The following is a 13218-nucleotide window of genomic DNA, read 5'->3' as shown; positions in this document are numbered from 1 at the left end:
GGCCGCCTAACATTTCAGGGTATGTTTGAGAGGAGACTCTGATAGGGAGGGCAGATCTAGGTGCCTTCAGTGAGAGTCTGTAGGCAGCCAGAGCAGGGCAGGAATCCTGGGCCAATGCTTTCACCAGTACATTGACAAAATTAACAGTCACAGGGTAACACCCTGGGCACATTCTCTGCTCAAAGACGGTTAGAAACATTTACAAGAATAATTGCAATAAAAATTCTTACCTGCTCACATACCAGCTTACCTTCAAATTACATTCAAATGTTTTTTAATATGTTTTAAAAGGCACATCCTCCTAGACCAGATCAAACTTTTTAAGCTTGATCCATTCGGCTACGATTGTTTCCTGAGGCAGTAAGAATCATTTCACTGTGGCCTGACAGCATTTGGTATCACGCAGAAGCCAAGAGCCATCCTTGATAATGCCAGAAGAGGGAAATCAAACAAGAATCTTACGAACTTTTTGGCTACATTGAAATCTAAGTGCCTGGCAGATGACTGGGGGTTTCCCAAAAGCAAGGTATGTGGGAAATGTCCAAATTGCAGCTGCCCTTACATCAGTCTATCAAATAAAGAGGAGCACTTGCATAAGTGTTAATATATATTAGTATTCATCTTAGGACATTTAAAAAAATGACTATTATCCAGAAGAGAAAAACAGATTAAGGAGTACTTTATGAACAGTTAAAGAACATCGGGTAACATCCTAACTCATTAAGATTGTAGCACGCAGCACTGCTGGCTCATTTATTAACGATCAACCGGTGAATTCAAGTCACAGTTAGAGCATAGGGTTGTTTGTTAGCTGTCAGAGTCAATACTAGCAAAGCTGAGCTGTCTAGATTTCATTCCTACAGAAAATATTCTTCAGTCTGCAAGCAAAAAAACCCCCACCCAGCTTGAAAGAGATTTGATTCCTGCAGATCAGCCAGTTATAGAGAAATTTTCTTTTTAAATGTTCCCTTCAGGCATAACTAGGGAATTAACAGCTGAAGTGGAAGAAATGGATGATATCTATTTGAGCAGGAACTTCTGAATAACAAAGGGTGGTAAAAGCAGTATTAGAATTTACACCTCAGGGAAAGAAGTGAAGGTTTAGAAACATCAGACACTGTCTCTGCTGTATAATGCTCCAGGTCTTCTTTGACAGGTACATCATGTTTGACATCAAGGGCTCCCCACAAGACCCTTACTTAGCCATTGTGCAACAGAAACCAATGAGAGCATCACACTGATCTCACACTCACTAAACCGGCAATCTGCAAGACAGGTAATCAAAGCCAGCGTTTCAATTTTGCACTGCACAGTTGTCTGCAAGCTTTGCCTTACTCATTTGAGGAGATAACAAGGTCTGTAACCATGCTTGCCTACAGCCAACTTATTTCAATGACACCTACTCCTATACTGAAGTCGATAGTGTACTTCCTTGTTGTGATTGTTTCTAAGCAGATAATGCCACATCACAGAGTCAATATTCTAGCTAAGTCAACAGCCAAAGATTGATCAGAAAACCAGAAGTCATGAGATGCTCTGCCTTCCTTCACCTTTTACCTGTGAGTTTAGAAATAGTAGCTGATCACATTAAAATGAGTTTTATTACAAAGAAGAACACAATACTCACCCAGACTAGTACTCCTAGGCAACGTAATTGCTCTGAGCAAACACAGGCCAGAAAGGTCTTTGGTACATCCTGATTAAGAAGTTAACATTTTAGTGACTGTACAAGGGGCAAAACAATACCTTTCATGAATTTAACTGACACTGCAGGAGGAGTCTGTCACCCCATAAAGCCCTACTGTTGTGCTACAGCAATAATATCACGCTACAGACACAGGACTTGATCCCAGATCAATCTTGGTTAACCAACAGGGGGGAAAGGGCAACAAAGAACTTACAGACTGCAAGTGTATGGCAGATTTGACTGGGGTATCACTGCTTGAGCAATTTTAACAGCTTTGCCTCTCTGAGAAAGAATGAGGAAAAACGATCCACTTCAGTTCAAGCAGCTCCTGAGACAGGCACTGTTAAATGTCAGTTTCTGTAACACACCACACATCCCGTTCCATCCCCCCCCGCCCCCCAGCCTTTTCCCAGCCCTGCCACTGGTACACTTTTTTACAGCTGTTTGATGTGGTGTAGCTTTTAGCATGAATCTCTAATTTACATGGTCGTATTTCTAGCAAAATTCTTTGCTGATCTGTAACTCCTTTCTACAGGTATTAAAAAAAAAAGAGCTACAGAAAACATTCCTATAAAAAACCTGCTCCTTAAAGATTCAATGTCTGAAAACAGAATAGCTTTATTTGGAGTAAAATACAACATACATATGCACAGGGACAGATGAACAAGTAGAATGCACTAAGAAGAGGCTGCCAGATAAGTGCAAGGCAGAAGATGACACGTAAAAGACTTGAAAGAATTTAGCTGTTTTCTGGTGAGGTTACATTAAAAAAGGAGATGAAAACATCTAAACTCCATTCCCAAGAAATCTGCTCCATTAGCAACTTCCCTATGCGTTTTCAGATTATCATGTTAACACTAAGAATACTGGCAAAATTGGAATTGGTCTTCCAATGTTCAGATTTGTTTCAAGTAAATTCAAGTGAAAAAGCGTAACTTCAATTAGTGGCTGTATTTGAAAGGGTCCAGCGCTGGTATGTACCTCACTGCCTAAAGAACACCCTCTAGCAAAATGTTACTGACCATGTTTTGCTAAGGTATGACATGTCCAGGATGAAATAACATTACACAATCAGCATGTTTCATTTTTTCCTCCTACTTTTTCCTTCCACTGATGGAATTTTCACATATAATGCCACTTCATAACTACGTTAACTATACAAAAGTAACAACTGGAGTTTCTACCTCAGAGACATCAAAAAACCCTAATGCTTCTTTTTTTCCCCTTTTTTTTTTTTTCTTTTCTTAACAAAAATAAACTCCTTTCTTTGTAGAGGATGATCTCAGTTCTTCAGTAAGCTCCTCTTTGCTATTTCTCAAGGAATGTCAGTGGTTAACAACTAAAAACATGACTACAGAAACTAATACCTATAGTTTATAATAGGTTTTATATTATATTATTATATTATATAGCTTATAATACCTATAAATTGTAGGTTTACAAGGAAGTAAGGTAGGAGTTTCATTGTGTTATTACTATTAAGAACAAGTTATTTTAAGCACTAGAAGCAAAAAATACACCATTCAAAACAAAAATTATTGAAAAATACCAGTCTACATTTTTCTTTCTATGGCAGCTTCTGATAGATCAGATGGTTTTGGTATCTTAGTCCTCTGGCTCATATCTGAGGATTAAAAGAAAAAAAATAATCATTAAAACAGAGTAGAAAATACCAAGAGACGTTTTGTCTCTAAAGAAAATATGAAACCCAAGTAATAAATTACTCCCAACTAGTGATGCATTCCTATCAAGGTTCACTGTATGACTTAGGGCACAGACAAATGTATATACTTTTTAAACTATTTTCTCCTTTTAAAACTGGACAGTTTACCAAATAGTTGAATGAGGGAATGACCAGGAACCTACCCACAAATTCCAAAATACACGCAGAAATTTACACAGAAGTTTTAAGTTCCACCTCTGTCCTCCTACATCCACGTTGCCAAAGCTCACTTGACATTTGCAGAATGACGGTCTTCTATGCACTATAATGCCCAGGGTGTATCTTTCTTTACTCTTACTTTAATCTTACTTTACAGGCCTAACCCTGTTTACATACTGTAGACTTCTCATTCCCATAAACAAGTGTGGAAGAAATAACATAATACCAGAGCATCGAGTACATCTCCCATCTGTATCTCTGTGTGTAGCACCTGGGGCCTTATCTACCACACTAATAAATATTTTGCATACTCTCCATACTAAATTCTCTCATTATTTGCTACACCGTAGCTGCTGTTGCACCTATCAGCCCTACTCATCTAGCATCCATTAAAAGGACTGGCTTGTCAAAAATCAGGGAACAGCCTACTAGAAATTCTTTTTAACAGAAAATGTATAGTCTGACAGACAGCTCCACATTTTTAAAAACAAAATGGGAGCAAAACATGGATCCAAAACAGGGATCCTGCTTGGACAGACAGAACAGCACCACTTACTTGGAAAGCTTTTTACGTAGATCCTTTATCTGTTCATTCTTCTTAGCGAGAATCTCTTTCATGTTGCGATAGGCAGCTGTTTGCTGAAATTTCTTCTCCAGTTCCTACATAATACCAACATCAACAGATTATTTACATATTATGAAAACCAGGCTGATATACTTTTTTTAAAAAAGATGACTTGCTTTTCCTTCTCAAGTTTCAGAATAATAGTTTCTTGAACTTAGTAAAATTTAGATGAAGTCAGCTAGTAGATCCAAATGATATTACTGGAAGAGACAAAAACACAAACTTTATGTTATAATGAAATCAGGCTAAAAGCCTCCTGAAGACTGGGAATACGCTTTTCATTCAAAATTTCTATGCAGACAAATGGGCAATTTTTAAGTATTCATCTAGCTATAATCACACAGTTAGTTGTGATTTTGCTATTTTAATGTGTTTTTCCACTGAAATAACTGAAATACACAGGCCCAAGCGTGAACCAGTAAACTGCATCCTGTAGTGTATGCTTGTTAAATTACTAATCAGTTAAAATGTGAGTAAGGATATCACCTTTACATTACAGTAAAATGCTAACCTTTTCAGCTGTGGATAGCTGATTCTGAACCTTAAGCAAGTCATGTTTTGTTGTTGCCAAGTTCTCTTCCAAGAATTTTTGGTTTGCAGTAGAGTCATTCAAAGTCTTCTCAAACTGGCATTTCAAAGCTGCCACTTTATTCTCCAGTTCAGTGATATCCTGGTTTTCATTAGTCTTCAACAGAAGAAATATTTAAAATGTCAAGTGCAAAATATCACATAGAGTGGGTACATCTTAATTTTTAATAGTTATGTTCACGTTATTCCTGTAAAGCCTAAATTAGAAGTGCTTTAACTAAAAAAAAAATAGTTAAAGCACTAACTAATTTATGACTTTAAAAAATTGTTAATAAATGCATTTTAAAGACAGCTGGAATGTCTTCTCTGCCAAGGTGAGATTTCAAGTTCTTTTACTTCACTTCTTTAGGAATTAAGTGAAGCCACAGGATGAAGCATATCACAAGAAGTTATTTAGCATACAGAAATAGTAAATTACAGTTTAAGATCTGAATGTCTATGCTATACTGTATTTTTAAAGTAGGTAAAATATCACAGGCATTTCAAAAGCCATTAGTGTAATACAGGTAGGAAAGGATGAAAGTGTTAAGGCTCATATTATCAATCAGGTACCGATATTGCACTGTTCTCAGATGCATTCCAAAAAGAGCCTCCACAGTTGCTTGTGAAGCAACTTTCCTGTTTCCTTGTGAGAAGAAACAGCCCAAACTCTTCTGGCCATCAGTTCTGGGTCAGAAAACATTATAGTCATGCCACTGTTCTATGGTTGTCCATTTAAAACAAAAAACCAAAACACTCTTTCACATTTAAAAGCTCAGCTTCAAACTCTCACAAGTATAATGACTCAGGATGAGGCTGAACCAGCAGCACCTTAAAAAGAACAAAAATCTAAAACTAAGGAAGATCTTCTCCTTTTTCTATGTGGAAGCTAAGATTTGGGCATAGGAAACCACTTAATAATAGTACCTGTACAGAAGAAAAGCTTATTTCGAATTTTGAGACAGAGTCCAAGGCTGCAATGGTGAAAAGCACTGCATTGTATAATGTTTCAGATCAGAATAGACAGTGATCATTTTTCTAAACTGTGACATTAGTCAATTATGTAAAAATTCTAAATCCTCAAGTTAAACTGATCCAACAGAGCAGATACTCCCAAACCGTGGTTCACACTTGGTGTGTGGAACCATATTAATTATTAAAAAAAGGTAGAAATTTGCTGAGTTGGTCCTTACAAACCATTATGGTTTGGCAGTCATTGTCCAAAGAGTTTGAAAACTACTGCTTTAATGAGCAACTGGGTTCATATGATTTTATTGACACCAATCCTATAAAAGTGTGTAGTGAAACCAGATTAAATTCAGCATTTTCTCCAAACGACTAATACTTTGATTAAATAAAGTATTACATTTCAGCACTGTATCTACTAGCTAGTTTCAACAACACATATATGCCTGTAAATAGAAAACGTAAGAGCTGAAGAAGAAAGTGACAGATTATAGAGAGCAAATTAGGACATGAAACCTGAAGATACTCAGCAGCCCTGACACTGAGGCCAATTCAAGTTCAATCAGAAAAGTAGGATGAGATTTGGTTCCAATCTTTTAAAACTACAAACACTATTATCCAGGATTTAATAAACCCCTTCAATATTTTAAACCTTGTATAATTTCAGTCTTAACAAAACAGATAAAGAAAATATTTGCCATGACTGATAAATCAAGTTCTCTATTAATTAATATTATTGAATATAGATTTTGAAAGTTACTAGATTTAAGGGAGCCAAGTACATACCATAAACCAGTTAGAAAGCAAAATAAAAAGAAATGAGGATTAAAATATGAAAATTAAAGTGGAAATGTTTTAAGATATTCCTTTCCAAATCTGTAAATACTACAGGAATTTTAAAAAGTCAGTTTCTCAAAATAATGGGATTAAAGTGTTCTGATTTTGTAAAAATTTGAACTGAAGTGTTTTAAATTTAAGAAACAAATGAACAAACTTTAGAAAATTCTAATTATTGACAAAATAAAGGCACAAACTTAAAAGAATACTAAGGTGATCTGAACAGATTTATCTGTGTTAACCTGCATGACTTCTAGCTTCTTATGGGTTTTTTTCTGCAGCAGCAATTCACCATGGTTGAATCCTCACTCACAAAAAAGATTAAGAACCTCAAGTAATAAAAATAAACAGTGAGCCATTTTTGACAGTACAGTGACATGGGTAGAACTACATAAAATCAAACATTTGCCATCTGACCCATGATCATTGACACTTGTAGCAAAATTTCTGTTGATATTTAAGAATATAGGACACTGGACACTTAAAATATAAGTATTTAGGTTTTTAAAGTCTGAAGTGAGAAGCAGCAAGTCTAGTTTGTCCATGTCAGTATCATCTGTGACAGATGCTTGAAAGCATTAGTGTTTTATTGTTGCTATAAAAACTAGGTTAGATATTATTTTTTCATTAATAAATGGGAGGAAACAAATTTATTTCTGTTTCCATCTGTTAATACAAATCACCCTTGAGAATATGAACTCTGGAATACTACTTCCTGATAGCACCTGGAATAATACTTTCTGATAATAATTTATCGTGGTCTATGTGACACAAAATACATGTCAAAACACCAACTAATGTTCTAGATTATCTGCTGACTGACAGACCAGCAGGAACAGACAATGTCAGCAGGAACATGACAATACTAACTTGAACTTTTGTATTTCCCAGAAAAGAAAAACACCATACAGATCAACTTTTTAGATGCACAGGCAACAGTTGTGTTAAACAGGGGGGGGGAAATCTTAATTATATTTACCTTTTGATCTCCTTGGATCATCTGTAAATCCTTCAGTGACTTCTCTAGCTTGGACTTCTCATCTAGTGCAGCTGTAGCCTGCGATACATTGAAAACGTAAAACCTCAGAAACACACTTTAATCAAAAAGGTAAGAGTAAACCATGGGGTTCTTATTTAGATTTTTTTAATATGCAAACAGCATTAATTATCCAAGCTTACAGGAATTTACCTGTGTTTCTATGGTCTTGAGTCTGATCTTCAATTTTTCATTTTCTTCTTGGAGGCAAGCAACTGTCTTTGGGTTAATGAATGAGAAAAAGTCTGTGAACGCTCTTGTGCTATTTTGAATTTTCAAAATATTTCAGGTAAGAAAATACGCTTCATAGTTTAGGAAACAAGCTTCTAAATGCTTATAAAAATGGCCTTCATAAGAAATCAGTAACCTATTTATTTATTGTGTTTGCTGCCTCAGTCAGGAAAAAAAATTAAGTCTCCAATTCTACTGTAATATATGGGACCGTTCACTTAAATCTGGCACATGCTTTACTGAACTGAGATTAGCAAGGTCAGCATCTTGTTAGTATCAAGATTCACGATAAAGAAAATTGCATGTTCAGAGATGCAAATCTCATGGCTGCTCATCATTGGTATTTTCAATCAACAGGCAAGTAAGAATTTATTCATAGTTCCTGTTTAAAAGAGACAAATACCAGGTTATGCATATCATGTTCTGTGTCACAGGAAATAACCATGTTCTGTCAGTCAGAGTAGATTCATCACATAAACTTTGAATTACTTTTCGGGAAAAAAACCCAAAAAACAACAAACCAGATTTCAGATACACATAATCAACAAAAACTGTTCCGAAACAGATTTTGAAAGAGAACTACATTGATCTATAAGTAAAACACAACTCTGAATTCTTGAATGCTTTAATTATCTCAATGTATCAACAATTTGATTGAGACACTGTACTTGACAGGTCATTTTGGTAACGTGGGCTAGAAGACAGAAAACGTAGCTCCTCGCTAAATATCTTGACTGCCCATAACTTAAAAGTGTATGGTAAGAAGCGTGGCATTTAAAAAAAGTTCAGTTGAACTAAATAAGTTCAATACCTAATAAAAACTACTGATAACATTAAATACCAGAATGTGTTTTGTAATTCTGAAAATCTTCAGCAAATGGGAAATCAGACATTTTCAAAACTAGTAATTTCCAAATTCTTTAAGTGCCTGTTTCTTTAGGAGGAATTCAACCAACTAACAAAAGAAAAAAAGACTGAATGTGATAAGATTGACTCTGAGTGATACAGAAAATGTTGGATAACCTAATAATTTCAGCCAGCTACATATTTTAATTTACTTCTTTGCTGGAAAGCCAGCCAACTGCATGGAACAAACTGAATACTGGTTTCTACAAATTTACCTCATTAAATGGAAAAATAAATAATTACAAAGGCCAAAATGTCTTTGCAAAAGGAAGATCGATATTGCAATGCATGTTAAAGACCATAACTGCACAATAAATTTAAGATGCTTTACAATATTTATTAATTCATTAGCATTTTACTTTACATTCTGGGGTATATTACCTTGATGTCTATATAGCGACAGGTGCATCATACAAATATTACTGCACAGGTATCCAGTTCAGTTGAATTAGCAGAATGGTCATGACCACAACTGCACAAACAGACAAGTTCTTACCTTGTTTAGCAGCTCTGACCCACCTTCATGTAATGGAGCCAGTTTTGGTTTAATGAGATCTGCACTGGGCTAAAGAAATAATAAAACATTAAAAAATTAAATTATACAGATTTCTAGGAGGAAGAAAAGTTGCCTTTAGTCTGTAAAAAAACTATTGACAGTCAATTCAGCTTTCTTTCGTAAAGCAAATGAATGACCTTTTATTTGAAGTTCATTTTTTACTGGTATCTTGGCTCCTAAGTTACATACTTCACTTTCAGCTAAAGTTAAACAAAAATACCACATAGAGACATAAAAGGATTGCAAACTTGAATTTACAAAAGACTAACAATGCTGCAGCAACCAAAAGACAAAGGAGTGAGGAAAACAAGACAAATATTTGAGTGATTGCAACAGTAAAAAATATTTACACAGCTCCAAATAAATCTTATTTTAAGTATTCAAATATATGGACTAAATATACCTTTCTGCTACAAACCAAATAAGGTGCAACCATAATCATACAAGATAAGCTAGGGTCATATCTGTATTGTGGAACCTTCTCAGCTCTTGACTCCATGTCAAGACAAGCAAATGTCCCAGTCTTGCCCCAGTTTCCAGGGAGAAGGGAACCCAGGAGCAGACACTCCCAACACATCTCTGGTCTGGCTGACTTTGGGATGAGAATTATGAGGCATGCTCCAGATGTGCAGAATCTGCAATCCGGAAACAGCCAAGGCAATTCAGTGTGAGCCTTGGTGTCAAACTGCAAAATAGTACTTTTCGGAGACATTCAGAGATTTTTTTGAAAAAGGGTGGGGTTTTGGGTTTTGTTTTGTTTTTCTCTCTTAAGCACAAAGTGTCAGTACTAAGTATTTTAAACATTTGTCATGACTCCACATGACATTATGGTTTGATTAAAATAAAACTCTACCTTCTTGTTTGAAGATGTAAATTCTGACTTTTCAAACTCAGCAACCTGTTCCAACAATTCTCTTAAAAAGAAAAATAAAGGGAGGTATTTATTTACTGAAAGAGCTATGCTATGAAACACATTTTACCAGGCTGATGCTATGCTCTTTATTGCATGCAAGATTCTGATTAGAAGTACAGAATGAAGTCCTACGCAAATACGATAAATGCAACAGATGATGTCACGGAATGTTATGCTACATGCATTAGAACTGTAAGATTTAGCATCCTTGATTAAAATATAATCTACTCAAGACAACAAACGCTTTTTAATCACATCCTATCACCCACTCTTAACTGATTAATTCAAGTAAGAATATTACCAATAAAAACATCTTCCTGACAAATTTGAAATTATTGTGTATCTTGCTACTTCATAGATGGAAGACTTGAAACTAACCTATCATCAATACAAAAGTAAAAGAATAGGTTTCTATGGTTCAGAAAAGAATGTAAATCATCTACACTTTGAAGTTTTCTTATTATTGAAAGGCATTCTGTATAGTCCAATATATGTTACCGATTCTCCAATTCAGAGACGTCTGTCTGTAACTTAAGGTACCATTTCTCAGCCTGCGAAAAGAGCTGCCGCAGAAGTAAAACATTGGTGTAAGTTGTATTTATGAGCTCTGACTCCACTTCACTGTGTACAACAGTCCGCAGTCCATCCAGCATGTCTATCACCTCATCAACTGTGAAGGTCTCCTCAACAAGTCTAAATAGAGAAGTCAAGATGAGTCATGTATGACAAAGGTAACAATTTTCCATTTTTATGAGGCCTCACTACACAGTGTCACTCATATAATGCAGTGTCCTTCTGAAACCATCCACTGTCAGTAGTTAGCGGATCACCATGATATTACTAATTGGTTATTGTATTTAAATTTTCTCTTGGAAACATTACAATCACAAATGTTGCTTCAGCTACAGTCTTGCATCAAATTTAGACATCAGAAGCAAGAGATAAAGCAATGTCATGCTGTTGATATCTATGTTAATTCCTAAGAATTTGAACAACTTAGGTTTAAAAGGACTTGACTCGTAACATTTGGAAAATTATTGGGTCTTTTTTCCTCACTAAGAACATACAAACGTAAACAGAGAAAAGTCACCTCAAAGCATTTAAATCTGCAATTGTTGCTAGCATAGTTTTCTTTATTCTTGCTCAGGATGGCACACCCCCCCCACCCCAGTACCTGCTGTCCTTAAGGTCCTGAAAACAAGAATCCACTGTTTTGAGACACAGGCCACGCTTGAAACGAGCAAAGCGCATGTAGTTGATCGCTTCATTCTGGTGGTGCTCATTAAGGCCTAGCTCTGCCTGCAGATATGGATATAAGCACAGAGACAAATATACACTGAAATAAGTAAAAAGGAGCATAAGCATTGTGAAGACTTGCCTTCTGACTAGTATCTGTGCTTGCTTTCATAGGGTATCATGTTAATTAGTATGTTAAAAAACAACCGTATTTTCACATCTGTAATCCCTGTATACCTCACATAAGTGCTTCCCCTTTAAAAGTACCGGTACTCAGAAGTAAGTCCTCAAGTGACCAGTATGCTCAGAAAACCCATACAAAATTAGAGACTGAGACAATCAGAGGATCAGAACCAGAAGGACTGTGAGGGAGAGGAAGCTCTTGGATAAATTACATGTATGTGTGTATAATGTAGTTGAATGATGTATCTTTTATAGATATACTAACAAAAATGCACAGGAAAGTGTTTTATGTTTCATTGTTAGTTTATATGTAAAATCTTGAGACTTCTCATATAATCTTAAGTGATAATCTGAACTTGTTTTTCAACAGCCTATGGCCCAGAAACAAACACTCCCAGGGCAAATTAAGAAGGAAGTGTGTTTAGATCTGGTTAACTAGCCCTTCTATGTATGTCTCTATTTCAAAAGAAGGAGCACTGACATGGCATTACATTGGAATAAACCTTGCTCATGCAGGTAGCACAACTCACAAGGAGGCACGACAGGACACAACTGGGAGTTTATTACTGCAGTCCCTAGGCAACCAAAGGTGAAGTCCATTTCATTTACTCCAATGTACTGAGTTAGTGTCCCTGGTGTTGGAGACAGCAACGTAGCAACTCAGACAAACAGTTAATCTGATCACCTTGTCTTTATTAATTCAACTGCACAGGGCAGATCCAGTGAAAATGTAATACTGTGATACCTGGATGAACAATACTGAAAATGTGAGCACAGATCTCGACTGCCTGGAAAATAAAGGCAGCCTAGGAAACAGCAACAGCAGTAAACAAAACAGGCTCTTATAATGTGGTTGCAAGTCCAATGTCTCCCACGAAGTCCCACATCCCACAAATGAGAGATCATAAGAAAAGATCAGTTAATGTTCTCTTTGCTGTTGGTGGGTTTTCATTAGGTGAAAAGTTTCTCTTTGTTACAAATAGTAACGAAGACATATGACAATACCACTGCTGAAACCTCGCAATATAGAAAGCAGCCTCAAAAGGACATTAAACTAATAAATAAATACACAAGCGCAGGCCAAAGCACTCGACATCTGTCAGTCAGCAATGCTGATGCTCAGTTAAACAACCGGGCCATTGGATGCTGCGAAAACCCCAGGCCCCACGAGTCTCCGCGGGGCCCAGCGAGGGTGGCAGGGCTGCCCGGGACGGCAGCACCCCCCAAGAGGCCCCCGCATGACGAAGGGCCGCCCCTCCACGGCGGGACAGGAGCGGGCCGCCTCTCGGCCCAGCCTCAGGGCCGGCCCATGGCGACGGGCGGCCGACGCGGAGCGGCGCCTCACGGCTGCGGGGCAGCCCCGCCGCCCGGTGGAGAACAAGGCCGGAGAGACGGCGACGCCCTCCGTCGCCCAGACAAACGGCTGGAGGGAGGCGGCAGCGCTACTCACCATGGCGGCCCCTTCGCCGCGCCCGACCAGCAGCGGGGCTCAGCGGCGACGACGGGAGGACGGTTGCCATAGAGACCGAAGCCTCGCGAGCGCCCTCGCTGCGCTCCCAATGGCGGCAGCTGAATCACGTGACGAGCACGGCC

At 37.3% G+C, this 13218-nt stretch overlaps 1 protein-coding gene across 2 annotated transcripts; it reads right to left on the bottom strand.

The window, feature by feature from the left end:
• Positions 1-2280: 2280 nt before the first annotated feature.
• Positions 2281-13214, bottom strand: LZTFL1 (leucine zipper transcription factor like 1). 2 transcript variants are annotated; one of them, XM_074840471.1, is made up of 10 exons: positions 13076-13214; positions 11381-11505; positions 10705-10899; positions 10147-10207; positions 9234-9302; positions 7754-7819; positions 7544-7621; positions 4706-4879; positions 4126-4229; positions 2281-3311 (listed from the first exon to the last, which is right to left on the bottom strand). In XM_074840471.1, exons 1-10 carry the CDS (start codon positions 13076-13078, stop codon positions 3293-3295), a joined length of 894 nt encoding a protein of 297 aa, XP_074696572.1. In that variant the 5' UTR covers positions 13079-13214; the 3' UTR covers positions 2281-3292. The 2 variants fall into 2 exon arrangements, with proteins under 2 accessions (XP_074696572.1, XP_074696581.1); XM_074840480.1 differs by lacking the exon at positions 10147-10207 and having other exon boundaries at positions 9257-9302.
• Positions 13215-13218: the final 4 nt, after the last annotated feature.

This window comes from Strix aluco, chromosome 1 (assembly GCF_031877795.1).
Source record: "Strix aluco isolate bStrAlu1 chromosome 1, bStrAlu1.hap1, whole genome shotgun sequence".
Taxonomy (NCBI): domain Eukaryota; kingdom Metazoa; phylum Chordata; class Aves; order Strigiformes; family Strigidae; genus Strix; species Strix aluco.
The sequence above is the reverse complement of the archived record's forward strand: the minus strand, read 5'-3'. Positions and strand labels throughout refer to the sequence as shown.

Bases quoted from the DNA above. Each gene is read 5' to 3' on its own strand.
- LZTFL1 (XM_074840471.1), bottom strand. The intron at 10,208-10,704 runs GTAACATATATT...TTTCTTTTTAAG, and splicing joins GTCTCTGAATTGGAGAATCG to AGAATTGTTGGAACAGGTTG. The intron at 7,622-7,753 runs GTAAATTCCTGT...AATGTATCGCAG, and splicing joins TCAAGACCATAGAAACACAG to GCTACAGCTGCACTAGATGA.